The 16695-nt window shown below is 32.6% G+C and overlaps 1 protein-coding gene across 3 annotated transcripts in view; it reads right to left on the bottom strand.

The window, feature by feature from the left end:
- Positions 1-16695, bottom strand: part of FBXW7 (F-box and WD repeat domain containing 7) — a 230031-nt gene that overhangs the window by 22720 nt on the left and 190616 nt on the right. For 2 of the 3 annotated variants that reach the window (XM_044224868.1, XM_044224867.1), the window contains 2 exons: positions 7686-7768; positions 4535-4676 (listed from right to left, as the gene is read on the bottom strand). In XM_044224868.1, the coding sequence (XP_044080803.1) occupies positions 4535-4676; positions 7686-7768 (225 nt within the window). Of the gene's footprint in view, positions 1-4534; positions 4677-7685; positions 7769-10202; positions 10617-16695 lie in introns of those variants that run through there. The other variant, XM_044224869.1, reaches the window with a different exon arrangement.

Raw genomic sequence — 16695 nt, 5'->3', positions numbered from 1 at the left:
ACTGATGCAAGTGATTAATAAACCAGTAGTGGTTACTATTTTGGACTATCCCTATAACCCATTCACACAAACATTTTATGACTTTGGGCAGTACTATGCCTGAATTTCACATAGTCAAGAACTCACTTCTTAAGACTTTTTAAAACTCTTCCTCATACAAGGTTTCTTGCTCATACTGCCTCAAATACAATTGCAAAGTAATACTAAATTCATTTTCTTTTGGCATTATCCTGTTTTAGTATTTTGTTGACTAGCAAATAAAAAAGACCAAAATAAAATAAGCTAGAGAATATGTACAATTTCTAAGCGTTAACATGGAATTTAATTATATCTTTCAAGAGAGTATTTTTATTTTACTTTTAATTTCAAAACACATGAGTATTTTTTCTACTTTATCATTTAAAAATATTTTGGGTGCAAGTATTTTCAAAGTACTTTCACAGTTTTAATGCAATGCAAATTTGTTTTGATTAAAATAATGTTAATAATGTTAAGCTAGTAACATTTGTATGAAGCGGTTTTTAAAAGCCCCTTTTTAGACCTCAGAAAAACTAAGGCTTGCAAAGTCTATTTCTTGACCAAGAGAGGAAACTAATATTTATTGAATCTCCACTATCCTTCCAAATGTAGCTTTAAGTACATTTATATGTTATCTCCTGTTTGACAACTTTTTAGTGTAATACCTGTTTTACGGAGGATTAAAATAAGGCAAGAGTGGTTATATAATACCAACAAAATTCCCTAGTATTAGGAGGCAAAGCTAAAATTTTTACTACGATCTTTTTCTTCTAAGTCATATGTGTTTCTCATAATAGGATAACTCTAAATATAAATTTCAACATAAGATAATGCTAATGTTATTGGTGCCTTTACTTACTCTAAAATTTTCAAGTAACAAACCCATATATTAACACCCAAATGCACAAGCAAACAAATGACCAATCCTCTGCCCTGAAATGAACAACCTGAACATCAATCTGGCTGCCAAAAAAAGCAGAATCAATGGCTACTAAATATTTCAACAGTACAAAATTTCTGGTTTTTGTTTTGTTTTAAATTTCCACTTCTATATTGCAGCGGTATTTTGTTTCAACTTCCCATTATCCAAAATGGCGTATCATTTATTCTCATTCAATTTATAAATTGAGTACAGAGTACTTGTCAGAATAGATGGAGCTGGACCAAAACAATGCTGTATCACTGCCTTAGGAGCAATAGCAGAACAGTAAGGGGACAAGTGCTCCCATTTTGCTTGTTATGCAATGGAAAAGTCCTCATTAAATACCCCCACAGCACCTCTGTAGAAATCATGCCAGTTTAATTATCCCTCAACATAGCACATAGGTCAACTCATGACTCCTCCACTTTACTATGAAATTATATCTCTCTACATGTTAGGCATGAAAGCATTGTAAGCTCTGAGGCAAGTGATTCAACTCTAGTTCCTTTGGTGCCAGCCCTGAAAATAAAGGGCAATGCCCAACAATGAGGCCTTGGGTCACAGATGGATATAGTACTCAAAGGATTAAGGTCCTGATATACCTGTCTAGTTGGCCTTTTGTTGTTAGTAGATTTCTTTGCTGCAGAATATTTACCTGAAAAAATACATAAAGTACTACTCCTGCAGGGATAATTCTACCTATTATTCCTATTAGCTAAGAACAAGTTGTCTTCACTACATCTACTTGTCATATGAAAAGCAATCAAATGGGCTTTTTTTTTTTTTTAACAGAACAAAAGCTAATCTAATATTCTTTAGTTTAATGAATCTTACTAATTCTAAGAAATATTTTTCTTTAAACAAAAACATTTCTTAAGACAGAATGCTTCTAAAAAACCTATGGTCTCTCAGACTTGAGACACAGAGTATGTGGGAACATGTGGACATTTCATCAAGAAAAGTATGAGTTAGGGGTGCCTGAATGGCTCAGTTGGTTAAGCATCTGCTTTCAGCTCAGGTCATGATCCAAGGTCCTGGGGTCAAGCCCTTCATCAGACTCCCTGCTTGATGGGAAGCCTGTTTCTTCTTCTCCCTCTGCCATTGCTGCTTCTAGTGCTCTCTCTTGCTCTCAAATAAATAAATAAATAAATAAATAAAATCTTTGGGGGAAAAAAAAGAAAGAAAGAAAAAGCATGAGCTAGCTAAATAGGCAAGCTTTATACAAAGACCTTCCTAAAATATCCTCACTGCAAAATAAAGCACAAAGGGTCCTGGAATCAAGCCCTGAGTCTGAGTCTAGGTTCCCTGCTCAGCAAGGGGCCCGACTTTGACTCTCCCTCTGCCCTTCTCCTGCGCATGCTCTAAATAAATAAATAAAGTCTTTAAAAATGCTGTGAAATCAGCTTCTGCATTACTCTCAAGTGCTGTGCTGCTCTCACTGTGTGCATGTGCAAGCATGACAACACACATCTATGTTTCCATCTCCTTGGCTTAATCAAAGACGATAAAAATCTTTAAAGTATTTCTTTAAAAGTGTGAATGTCTGAGTCCTATTTTGACCTCTTACTGATGGATAAATTTCATATCAAAAGGATATGGTAAAAAAAAAAACTTTAAATTGAGTGCATGCATAGAAAAAAATTAATTAAAAGTTTTTAAAAATCAGGAACCTAAGGCAAAGGAACTGGGAGGAGGAGAGGGAATTATCCTTGGGGAAAGGTAAGGTTAGTCATTTTGTAACTAAAAACAGAAAAAAAATTCTTTGTAATTTTAGTTGGTCATAACATCACAATAAGAATAATACACAAACTTTCATTCCTCTAACCCATAGATTCTCAGTCTCACACTGGTGACATTTTGGGCCCAAGAACAGTTTGTTACAAAAGACTGTCTTTACATTGCCCCTACCCACTAGATGCCAGCAGTGTCCTGCCCTCCACCCCATCAGTTGTAATAACCAGAAATGTTTCCACAGAGGGAAAAATCTGCCCCCTGTTGAGAACCACTGCTCTAACCTTTCAGTTACCAACTGAAAAAAAAGGTTACCTTAGTTTCTCTGAAATCACCTGAAGGGCAGAAAACAATTTAAAAAACCTATTTAAAAGCAACATTGATTCAAGTGAGTTTTCTAGCTATAGAAGAAAAAGATTAGGACATTTATTTAGTTTTTTCCCAGGAATTTAATATATAAGGATTTACACAATGGACACCTTAAAAATCTGAAATATCAAATAAAGTATCTTCTTTTTCCCTTATGCATTTTTATTCCCTTATACATTCATAAAATACCACCAATCAAGCAGCTGGAGGTAAGGAAATATACTCATTTTTACATTAGTGCCATCTAATATCAGAGATAGCTTCACTTTACATAATTTATATTATTTAGTATTTACAAAGAATAAACAAATGCTTAATCTAGGTCAACAATTTTGCTAAATACTTGATTTATATGCATTATTTCATTGGAAGAAGAAACAAATTAATTTACTATCACTATCATGAGTTATAAAATTCCTAACAGAGGTTTGGTTGTCACCAATCTTCCTGATAAACTTTCATAGACTTTATATGCCAGTAAAATATAGTAATCAGAAGTTTAACACAATAAGCCACACGCAAGCATGGTACAGATGTAAAGAAGCTGTATCAACTCTTGGACACTACTAGGGTAACAGTGATGGGTAAGTCACCACCTGTGACAACTAATTTGCAGAGCTCCTACATTACTCCTAAATGTCTAATTTCCAAGCACTACATTTTATTTATTTTTAAAAACATTTATTTATTTGAGGAAGTGTGTCTGTGCACACATGAGTGACAGGAGGGGCCAAGGGAGAAGGAGACAGAATCCTCAAGCAGACTCCCTGCTGAGCATGGAGACTGACAAGGTGCTCTCAATCCCAGGCCCTGAGATCATGAGCTGAGTGGAAACCAAGGATTGGCTGCTTAATGAACTGAGCCACTTGGGCAACCCCCAAACAATAAATTATAGAAACAAGTACATTCAGCAACCCCAGAAACCCAAACATAAAGGAGAAAAGGAAGAAAAGTCTTATTATCTAAAAAGCAGTAAAAAATGCAAATGCACACTAATACAAAACAAGCACTGGATTCTCTCAGTTGATACACTTAAAAATTAAAATGAGCTCCCTTATTTTCAATAGCATTTTTTATTGACAAACACTTCACATAACATAAAACTCACCATTTAAAATGTACACTTAAATGATTTCCAGCGCACACCTATCTTGCTGGGCAACCATCATCACTAATGACTCCAGAATAGCTCCATCACCCCCAAAAGAGATCCTGTACTTATTAGCAGTGAGTCCCAATATCCCCTCACCAATCTCATTGCAACTACTAGTCTATGTTCTGTCTTTATGGATTTGCCTGTTCTGGATATTTCATGTAAATATAATAATGCAATATGTGGCCTTTCGTGTCTGGCTTCTTTCACTTTACATAATGCTTTCAAGGTTCATCCATAGTGTAGCATGTAACAGTTCCTTCTCATGGTTGATGAATAAATCCCTTATTTTTTGCAGCAATTAAGTGAAGCATTTCAAGTACTGTGTTTAGACATGTCACCTGAAACATTTTCAGCCATTCCTGGAGGCCTGTAGGTGGTTGGACAGATGTAATTCGGCGTCGTTGTTGCCCTTGGCCATTGGCTGCTCTCAGGTCTCCAAAAGTTGTTGGTGTTGCTGAACATGGTACAAGCCCAGTGGTACTACAAAAAAAAAAAGAAAGAAAGAAAGAAAGAAAAAAAAACCCACAAGAGAGGAAACAAAGATAGGCATTTATTAACAATAATGGGCTTTAATTTAATAAGAATATGATCTGGCATATTTCGAACATCAATAAAATCATTACTTTTATTTGCTTATTCCCAGAGAGCAAGAATACACAAAATCTAGTCTGCTATTCTTAGAGTAGGTTTCCTGCCTCCTACATAGCCACCTGTTATTATCCCAGTAATGCTAATTGCAACCAAATGACAGAATCTCTATGGCAAAACTGCAACTTGTTGATACATATAAATAATGTTAAAATACATGCTTAGAAGATACAGTTCCCACCTCTCTTATGACCACTCCTTAGTGACTTAATTAAAGAAAAGTTTAAGTTTCCCTAATAAAAAGACCTGTAAAGCTTATTAATGTTTTTAAAAATTCATACATAGAAGCAGTATGCTCAAATACTTTCACATTTCACTAGATATGTTCTAAATTATTTATAATATTTATTTCTCTCCAACTTCCCACTGTTGGTTCATAAAGCTTAGCCTAGATGACATTTGACAGGAACAAGACTTGTTTAGACATAGATTTACTCAAAACAGTTAAATATTGAAAACTTACTATGTTATATGTAAAAATAAATAAAATGAGATGATCTAATAAATACTTTAATAATTTAAACTCTGAGACATTAAAGAAAAAAACCCCTGAAATTGAATTCTGCCACTAGTAAAATGAAAGAGTTAAGACTAGATGATCTATCTCTAAAACTGTCCAACTTTCCTAAAAATGACTAATAGCAGAACACATATAGTTATAACCAAGTTATCAATATCTTAAGCTTTACTTTCTAATTTCAATAATATTTAAATTATTTAATCTTCAGGTAAATATGGAGTATCTCTATTTTAGAAACATTTGGAAAAAAGTGTAGGAAGATTCATAATTACATTTGTAAAATAATCTTCAATATGAGCTATGATAATAAAGTGTTTTAAATCCAAAGAACATACAAATTGTATCCTAATAGCTCAGTATTTGGCCCTGATAAGTTACTAATGAAACAACTCCCCAATTCTTTACTATCCAACATATCTCATTATTTTGTTAATAAAAAAAATATATCTTAGTAATCAGATTTTACAGAAAAATCTACAGATCTACCACATTTAAATTTTTTAACATTATCCATCTATGATAATCTCTAAAATACAACAATTAAATCTATCTTCCTGTCTATCAAATTTCAAAGGTAAGCTCATTTTCATCTCCAAAATGAAACACAATGTGATCATAACTTAAATTTTCTAATAAAGAAGATGGAAAATCAGTTTCATTCTTATTATTAGAAAATCTGTCAAAAAAAAATTTAAAAACACCAAACATATACTGACAAAGTCTCCAGAAAGACATGGAAACCAATATGCTGTTTGGTTTGCTTTGATAGGATTATGTTAAAAGTGTTAAAAGGCTGAAAACAGAACTTGCACCTTTTTAGGTGCTTTCTCAATATAAAAAACAAGCAACTAAAGGCAAAATTTTATTAAAATGGGTTCTCTAGTAAAAATTCAGTATTTATTTACAAGTGGCCTTAAAAACAACTGAAAATTTTTATACCTTTGTCCCGGTATCAGCCATATTAATAAAAGGCCAAAATGATACGGCTGACTGGAATCTACACATTAAAAATAGAACATTTTTAACATTAAACTCAACTTTCTCATCTAAGAAATACTTATCAAGACTAGAAGAAAAAAGCAAAAATGAAGTGAAGAGTTTCACTTGTCTCTCTTAGCACTCCACACCCTCTGGTGGAAGTGCCCAAACACAATGAAACTGTCAAAAGGCAAAGGGCAAGTAAGAGAGAGGGGGACGGGACAAGTCAACATGGGGAAATCACACAGAAAGCATTTCTTGAATAAACAGGAGATAGTTTTATTTTTTTCTTTGTATCATGTCTGCATTTTTTGTATATAAAACTAATTATTATGATTTCTAAATTTCACAGAAGAGCATTTGAAAAAAAATCGGTCTACAACTGAATGAAATAAAAATATAAACTCTTTGGGGAAAAAAAGAGATGCAATCTCTAACAATGCCCAATCACAGAAACTTAAGTCTGAGGAGTGTTAATTTTATTGCATCTTATATAATAATAAGCATAACTTTAAACCAAAATATTTAGGGGAAAAAATGTCACCATCACGAAGTTCTTATTGCTTCTAGCTCTAACTTTCATTAAGTAATTTGAAGTGACAATTATCCAAAGACAAGCAAGAAAAGCTCTGAAGATACTTTTGTCATTTAAATTTTAAAATACCACATTCTGAATGACATCCAAAGCCATTTTTAATTGGCTGGGTAATAGATATTGTGCTTAAGTTAGCCTAATTAGCATGAGAGAGGGTAAAGTTTTATATTGATGCAAAATCCAAAAATGATGGAAGGTGCACAAAACAAGACTACAATTGTATGTAGTTGTTATGGAAACTATTTTACTGGTGTGGAAATGTATGTATTAAAAACATAAGATCTACCAAGAAAATAAAAGGGGATTTCTAACACAGTAAGATTTATTTAGTAACTGTGAGGTTTATTTCCCTGCTAATAAATGTAACTTCAACTTTGCATATATAAATATCTATCCTAGAATAGCTGTTGCTATAGTAACAAGATATATTTGCTCATATTCACATTTTAGAATTTACTTTTCAGAATTCCTTAAAATTTGTGATTTAAAAATTTTGTTCATAACAGAAATTCCGCTTGTGTCTTATTTCAAAGTATTAGTAAGAAAACACAGGCTATAGTGATAGTCATTCTCCTTACTTAAAATTATGTATTTCTCGATTTTTAGTGATCTCAAAATGTGTTAAGAGTCAACAGTACTAGTGACATTATAATTCTTTGAGAATAAACTGAAAGAAATGTTTTTGGAATCATCACCTCTTTAAAGAAACAAAAGTCATGACAGAATCAATTATTATACTTAATATTACCTTGTATATTCTGAGACTTTGCATGGTTTCTTTCCCAAAGAAAAAGAGCGGACCTCAGAACCATGGTCTAATTTTCTTTTCATCTATAAGGTAAAGCAAATGAGACAGATTTAAGAAAAAAATCACCTGTCCCAACTATCAAATCTTAACATTTGCACTGGCAATAGTGAAAAAAATTCTTAAATTTTCATATGCCTAAATTTTCATTATTTAGGCATAGTTAATGTATGTAGAAAATAAATGCTTCATGGTTTCTTCTATTAGTTCTACTTTGTTTTACTCTTTAAAGATTAGAAAGGTGAATTTCCCCCTCTCCAATATTTTATCCAGAAGAATGGCATATGCTGATTTAAAAATTGATATTCATCATACATATTCCTTGAGAGTGATATGCCTTTCACATTTTCCAGTTTAAGAAACAACATGGGGGAAAATGTCATGTTAATACACATATTACAGAACCATATTTACCATGTCTCTCTTAGTGATCATCATTTTCCTTTAAAAACATATTTTCAAGACAAAAGGGACAACAAAATTCAAAATTTCAAAACCTGAATGGAAGTAACAGTAATTGAATTTAAAACACACAGGTTATTACAAAAGTGTCAAGAGAATGATGTAAATAAATGATCTTGAAAAGTAAGTATATAAGGCAAAAGCAATGAATATGGGTAATGAGGGGAGTAAAAAAGTAAATCTATAACAGGAGAGAAGTCTGGAGTTGGTATAATAAAGGTGGAAAAAAAGCTATCAATTGATATTTACAGAGAATATAACTTCACTGACAGATGCTCACTCAGGACAAAATATTCTAACTTGAAAAGCAACAAGAAGATTTTAAAAGAATGAGTTAAATATCTTCGTAAGGTATATCCAACATCTACAGCCTTTAAGTATTACGCTATGTATGTGTAATACTGTAAATACATTCAGAATTACATTTTGTCAACATCAAAATCGAAATATTTATTTTTTATATTTTACCATCCGTTAACTGAGGTCATCTAACTATAGATCTGTTATAAAACTAGAAAATAAGATCGGTTAAGATTCAACTTTTTCTACTTCAACAACCCCCTCAAGATTTGTGTCTTCTAATTAATTACTGTACCACTGAAAATTATGGGAGGGGAGACCCAATGCATGATAGACAGCTATCCTCATTTTTTAATAATAAGGTAAAAACCCTTGCTTTGCAACAGACTTCTTTTCTTACCTACTGCCTCACATGGGAACATCATAACACAGCATGCTACATTATAAATACTAAAAAGAACCAACGAGACTCAAAAAATTTTTGAACCATACTCTGGATAATAAAGACTATGTTTTTATCATCATGAAAAAGTCTTCCAAAATACAGGGACCATCTTATGGTATCAGGGGCTACAGTAAGGGTACAACAAGCTCATCCACAATTTTTACCTTAGTTCAAGAAATACCTACTGGAAAGAAATGGAATTGGTCTTACTTCAACCCTTCGGAAGTTTCTGTACTCATTACATTGTTTTAAAGTGATTCCTCTCAAAAACAATTATTTTCTTTCTCCAAATGGTTTTAGTAAAAAGGAAAAATAAATATATAAGCTTTAATATATAGATAGCCACGTGCTTCCATGTATATAAATTACAGACACGTACACATACACGCAAATATATCTATCAGGAAGGTCAGTCAGTACAGATCACCTTAAAAATCTAGTTTTTTCCATAACTTCCACAGATTCTTATTTTCAAAATTAACATGAGAAACTTTGATATTAATTCTAATTAAGTTGTAATACTGGCTTTCAGAACTTCCCTGGGTATCTTGTAAATACACATTGGTGCAAATGCTATTTGCCACCAAAAGCAAACTTTATTTCCATCTTAGAAACCTTTCAATGAATAAAAATGCCCAAAAGACATATTGAGGGAACCATTTAGAAAGGATTTTTTTATCTTCAGAATATATTACTAAATAAAGCACTTTCTGTAGGACTACAGAAGTCTCTTAAATATTATATTGTTTACTGAAAATCCTGACTTTAGAACCAAAAATTAATTCTGCAATTTTTAAGGGGCATAGAAAGTAAATACGACCTTTTAAAATATAAGTCCTAAATATTCTAGTGATTCTAGACTTTAAAAGAGTCAGCTAAAGAAAAAAGAAAAGAAATATATATGTATATAAGGTATAGAAAAATTAAAGGCAGAAGATTCACTAAAAGCCAACTAAGGGTAGAGTATTTCCAGGTCAGCATTTAACGGAGCCACATTTCCAAAGTCTAAATATATTTTTAGTGAAAAATTTCCAGATAAAATATTCATTTTACTTTAAATTTAAAGCTGTTTACAGCTTACGTTGTCTTTGCATTATTTGCTTACATTCACGTTATAAAACAGAATACCAGCCATCCAGCCACCCACCAAAATTAGAGGATACTGCAGCCATCTCTGATGATACAGATTTTCCTTCTCAGGCAGGCACACACACACACAATCACACAACACAGAAAGAAAACAGATTACTTACTTTGTAAAAAATCATTTTTAGTGTGCCGTAGAAACCCATATTTTCTGTATTTTTCCCCTTCAGTGATTCTGTGCCCCCGTGTGTCCGGCTGCTTGGCAGTCTCTGACAATATAAACCTTTTTCAGGTAGGTATGTCACAGATTCTAATGTGGACATGCTCAGGCACGTCAGAAAGGGAAGATTAGGGAGCAGAACCGGCAACAAAACTCCACAGTAAAGGCAAATGCAGCTCAGTATCAAACAGCTTCTCGGGACACACATACATACATGCAGCTTGACTGAGGAGAACTCGAGGGAATAATGAGAGAGAACCGAGAAGATTATTGGAGGAGACTATGCCCTGTCAAAGCCTTGACTGAACAGATTCCTCCCTCAGCAGCAGAGGGATCAGATTACATCTTCCCTTGAACACAGAATGGTGCAGTCCAGGATTCAGCAATGCAGACTGCACATCAATTATATGGTGATCCGCTCCAGGGAACCCGTAAGCACACAACGCAATGAACAGAGGGAGGATGTGGGCAGTGAATGAGACCGCCCCCACACAACAACCCCCTTCCCCTTGCGAACTTTCAGGAGATTATTTTGTATTTTGGAAAGCCTGCATTTCGGCAGAGTTTTAAATGGCAAGCCTCCTTTCCACAAATAAGTGCTTTCAGAAACATTCTGAAAATGGAATATATTTTCCATACAGTCTTCCCAACAGAAGCAAAGCAGGCTATTTCCACTAACTGTTATCCTATTGCAGTCCTGGCACAGACTGATCACATTTTTCAAGTAGCTTAGATGATAGAAAATGAGCAATCCCAAAGGGAGAAATTAAATAGTCTTTGGGGGGATTTACAATAAAGTAGACCAGTTGGAGCACATAACATTTGCAGAAATTATGTAATAAGTTATATTTCAACTTGCGTATTTCTTATATTAACATTTAATGAAAATATTCCCTATGTTTTTCCATTTCACTCATTTAAAAACATATCAAAATTACCACACACTTCATCAATTCTTAGTAATCATGACAATTTATTTTTAAGACTATCAGGTTGGTATTAAGTGTATAAAGTTTGGTCAAAAGGTTCCATTTCTCCAAAGAAGCAAAAACTGGGCTCATTGGAGAGTCTTAACCTTACTTGTGAATTAAATCTTGAGTAAACAAGAAGCACTGGACTTCTACCTCCAAAATTATTTTGAGAGGAAGGTATATTGCTATCCTTAAAAAGGCATTTTACATAATAATAAAAAAAACCAAAGTTTGCCTGAAGGCAACCTTTTCTCAGAACAACTACTTCACAAATCTAGATATTTTATCTCACAACTTGCTACACAACTAGCTTCAGAGGCAATTATAAGATTCCTTGGACTAGAAAGACCCATTATTAAGGGTCTAGTTAATTAACTCCTACCCTCCCCATTAGCATTCTTTATTACAAGTAAACTGTGTGCCTATAGTTATTTAAGTACTTAAAAAGTTTGCTCAGAAAAAAAGAAATACTATTTGGACTTACTACGTATTACTACTCTCTGCTATGGTTAACGAATGACTTTCATTAGGTAAATGATTTTAAATGCTGTATAAAGTAGTTATCATAATTTTAAAAATAAATGTTTACCTTTATAACAATACATTAAGTCAGTGTAATGTCTTTACTTTAAAACATAAATGAAATAAGATACTCTAAAATTTTATGAAAATACATACCTTGGATCTTCTGGAAATTACGTTCTCTGTATAATCTTTCTAAAAAATCTGACTCTTAAATTCTTACCCTCAGAAACCGTATGTACATGTACCCAGCAGAAAGTTAGTTTTCTAAATAAACAATAAGCTTATTTCAAAGGAAAGTTCTTTTTAGAAAAAAAAAATCCAACTGTTAGGAATGGACCCATAAACCCTTTTGTTAGAAGATTCAGAGCACCCAAAGATTTTAAAAAATAATAATAATGCAAAGTTTAAAAAAAAAAAGTAATTTCCCATTCACCACCTGCCTCAATTCTGGGCTATATCAAGAAACTAATTATAAAATGAACACCTGAAATTTTCTCTAAAATTTTGCAGTGGTAACTAGCTTATTAGAGGACAATGTATATCTTGACTTCAACTGAAATCATGTCCTCTCTCTAAATGAACCAACTTTTCCAAATTAAGTCCACTCAATTGAAGACAAAGACAAACTTTAATAAACCATGGTCACTCTCAAAATCTAGGGTATTTAAAGAAGAAGATAATTTAATTTTGTATATTCAAAGGAATGTTCTTTTGGTTACAAAGTTCCTTTTATGGGATGAAGTTATGGGAAAACCTGATGCTCACAAATGTATATTTTTATGTAGGTATATATATTCATGTTTTATTTTGGAATAGGCAAAATATTTATATGATTCAAAACTGGAAATGGTAATCAAAAAGTATATACTGAAAAGACTTTCTTTCTACCACCTGACATCCCTATCTTCTGTGGGTCCCATTTGATAATAATCTTTATTAGTTTGTCCTTTAAGTGAGAATGTGTATGTTTATAAGTACTCATGAAGACTTTATTTTCCCAAATATTTCAACAACTCTCCCTACTATTTTGTTTACAATGTTAATTTGAACTGTGAAGAATTTGGCAAGCAAAACTAGTCAACCAAACTTCTAACCAGATTTCAAAAAATTGAATAAAAATAATTTTCAATATTCTCTGAAGTACTATTAACCAAAGTTGTGATCTATTAATTTCATCATAATCTATACATGAACAAAGCAAATGAAACCATTCTCCATTCCTATTTCTGAGAGTCTTGGCTAAAATACAGATGTTTAAAACTTTTCAAAGATTTAAGTTTTTTAGTAGTACAAATGAAAAGGCCTTTCTGTATGTTAGCTATAGCTATCTCTTTTTTGTCCTTGGGGTACTCAGAAACATTTCAAAATTGACATCAGTCCATAATCTATGTCAATAAGCTTCAGGAAAAAAAGTATTTTACGCTCTATGCTAGAATGTTAACTATAAGTTCAATGAAAAAAAAATTAGATAGTCAACTATTATAGTTAGACAATACCTGTGTTTGTCCCTCAAATTTTTAGAATCATTATCTCAATGTATTAAGTATATTTTCAATATAATAAAGTACATTTTCATATAATTTCAGCTAAGCAATAAATTTCCCATCCTATAAGCCTTACTGGAATCTATTAGTAAGGGGAGAGACTGCTAATTCAGACCCAATGCTCATCTCTATCACAACTCCATTCAACTAGATACATGAGAAGAATGGCAGTTACTTAAGAAACAAAGAAAGATATGAAGATATACTGCCCCAGAGTCTAGGACTCTGGGAAATAAGGCAGTAGAATGATTAACCTGTGAACTAGCATAAAGGAAATGGCTCCTCTGAAAAATTAGTTGGGTTGACTAAGTTTTTAGAAGGGAAAGTTGTAGTTATGGGCATAAACCAAAACTAATCTACATGTGAATAGTGAGAAAAATATAAATAGTAAAGCAGTCTTCACTGAATCATGTATCTTCAGAGATGGATCTTTACACATGGTGTCAACAGGGGAAGCAGTAATAATTTTCCCACCTTGACTCTGAATTCATTATTTCCATTTTAAATAATTATTTTATTATTATGCTTATCATACCTCATTGTTATTGTTTTAATACATCTTTTTCCACTACCATCTACTCCAAGAAGGTTCCCATCTTATTTTAAGCCACAGTAGAAAAATGATACATAATAAATAATGTTTTTGAATAACTGGACATATTAGCAAACAATAGCAACCATATAAGCAAAAGTAGCAATCATGGCATCATTTTTCTAAAGCATAAATATGTTATAGTTAGTACGAAAAAGTCTATCTATTGTATTAGAATTGATATTATAATATTATTGGTCCTTTTCATTATCTTGCTAACACTTTCTTTTAAGTAGGCTTCACACCCTGCACAGAGCCCGAGGTGGGGCTTGAACTCAACCCTGAAATCAAGACCTGAGCTGAGATCAAGAGATGGATGCTTAACTGACTGAACCACTCAGGTACCCCTATATTGCTAATATTTAAAGACTTACTTTCATTTTATAATAAAAGAATGTGTTTATAGTCTTATGTCAGTGATTTTATTATTATCACAACAACATTCTTTACTCTATTACACTAGAAAAACTACCTATCATAATTAGCTGTCTTGCCCCAGCATAGAATATAGATTAGAGACAGCTCAAAACTTCAACATCAAAAACAAAAACAAACAAACAAAAAAAAAACAAAAAACTTCAACATCAAAGAAAGGAATGTCAAGCATGCTAAGGCTGGAAAAACTTTTTAAAATCTCACTAACCCACTGTCATTAACTTTCTGGGATGTGAGTTCTTTTTATTTTTATTTTTTTTAAAGATTTTATTTATTTATTTGAGAGAGAGAGAGAAAGCACAGAGGGAGAGTAAGAGGGAGAAGCAGACTCCCCACTGAGCAGGGAGCCCTGCATTGGGACTTGGTCCTAGGACCCTGGGATCATGACCTGAGTTGAAGGCAGACGCTCAACGGACTGAGCCACCCGGCGCCCCTGGGATATGAGTTATTAAAAGGTTCACAACTGAAATTGAAAAGTTAATAGCCTATCCTATCACAGGTATTATGAATTAAAATAGCATGTATGCCCAGCATCTACATTTTCCCTAGGCAAGCAGGTGGCAGTATTGATCAATGAGCTATTTCCCACTCTTAACTCATTAATTAAGCATTTATTTAGCATCTAGGATTTGTCAGGCACAAGACAGTATATAATTAAGAAAAACTTTTTTTTTATCCATTGAATTTATGACACAGAATAGGGTCATCTATACACATCTGACTTTTAGAACTCAAACTGAAATTAGTTCTCAATTAGTTTCTTGAGAATATATAAAATAAAACAAGGTGAGCCAGATTTAGTTTGAAATTACCATCCAGGTAAACAAATTCAGAGATATTACTGCATTAGAAAAAAATCACAAACTATATATAACTTTAAAATAAACTTGTTTTGGAAGGGGGGTACTGCTTATAATAATAATATACAAAATCCTAACCTCAGTAAATCAAAATGCAAATCACAACACAGCTCTGACTGGTTTGAAGAATTTTTAAGATAATTATAATTGTAAGAGTAGTACTTTCATAAATTTTTCTTTTTCTTGAAGCTTAAGGTATTTATAACTGTATTTACAAAAATGTAGCTCATAAAGATTTGATACAAATAAACTGTAACATTAATTCAAAAACATTAAGAGTTTTTTCATCCCTTCTAATTAGACCAATTAGTTATCAGATAAACATATGCATATGTATATATATAAATATATATATATACACACATACAAACATGTAGAGTTTGATACAATAATGTAAGTTGATTTTTATTTATCCCAGACACAGAAGAAAACAATGAAGATGGAAGTTTTGCTTGTTTGCTCTCCTGAAATTCATATTGTTATAGAGTTATCAGAATTAATACATGTACCAAAACATTCCTTACAATACTTCTGTAAAGACAAGCAACACCTGCATTAATTTGACAAAGTTAGTAAGTCACTCCAGAATACATCCTGATTTATTTAGAAATCAATTAATCTTTATATCTCATGCTTCAAATCCAAAAAAACTCTCAGTAAGCATCTCAAATTCATATGTGAACATTTCCTCTCAAAATTTTATTATAAATTTTTTATAGTAATTCCCTCAATAAAGTAAGGAAAATATAAAAATAAGGTTGACTTCAAGAAAAATGAAGCAGCAAATATGACCCAGGAAAGAAGTTACACATGAAGAAAGAATGAAATCAACTTTCCATCAATATAAGACCTAAAACCCTATTTACTTACGCCAGTACTTTCTTTATCCAGTTATATATTTATTGGGGATGGTTGTAATGTTCAATTTTACCTGATTTCAGAAAATTTTTCTATAGGTGTGGTATATCAATCTTACATTTTGTACTAAAATAACCTTTGAGGCACCTCGGTAGCCTAGGGTTCAGCCTCTGCCTTCAGCTCAGGTCGTGGTCTTGGGGTCCTGGGATAGAGCCCTGCATCCAGCTCTCTACTCAGTGGGGAGTCTGCTTCTCCCCCACTCTCTGCCTGCCTCTCTGCCTACTTGTGATCTCTCTCTGTGTCAAATAAATAAATAAAATCTTTAAAAAAAGTAAAGTAAAATAATATAACCTTCCACTCTAAGGTGTGTTTAAAATTCTGGAATTAATTTATTACATTAGTCATGACTTAATTTAGTCATGACCAAAAAGTTCTGGAAAAAGGACTAAAGGCTAAGAAGTAAAAAAAAAGTCGTATGTACTGGATCAATAACAAAAAAAAAAATTAATATCAGGAAGCCATACGTTTAGAACTAAAAGGGAACTTGGAAGTCATCTAATCTAATTCCCCTTCATTTGTGAAATGAACATAAGCTTTGGAATTGGAGAAACCTGAATTTAAATACAAGATTTGCCATTATTAGAGTGCAACACTG

Source organism: Neovison vison, chromosome 11 (assembly GCF_020171115.1).
Source record: "Neovison vison isolate M4711 chromosome 11, ASM_NN_V1, whole genome shotgun sequence".
Lineage (NCBI taxonomy): Eukaryota > Metazoa > Chordata > Mammalia > Carnivora > Mustelidae > Neogale > Neogale vison.
This window is presented reverse-complemented; position numbering and strand designations above follow the sequence as displayed.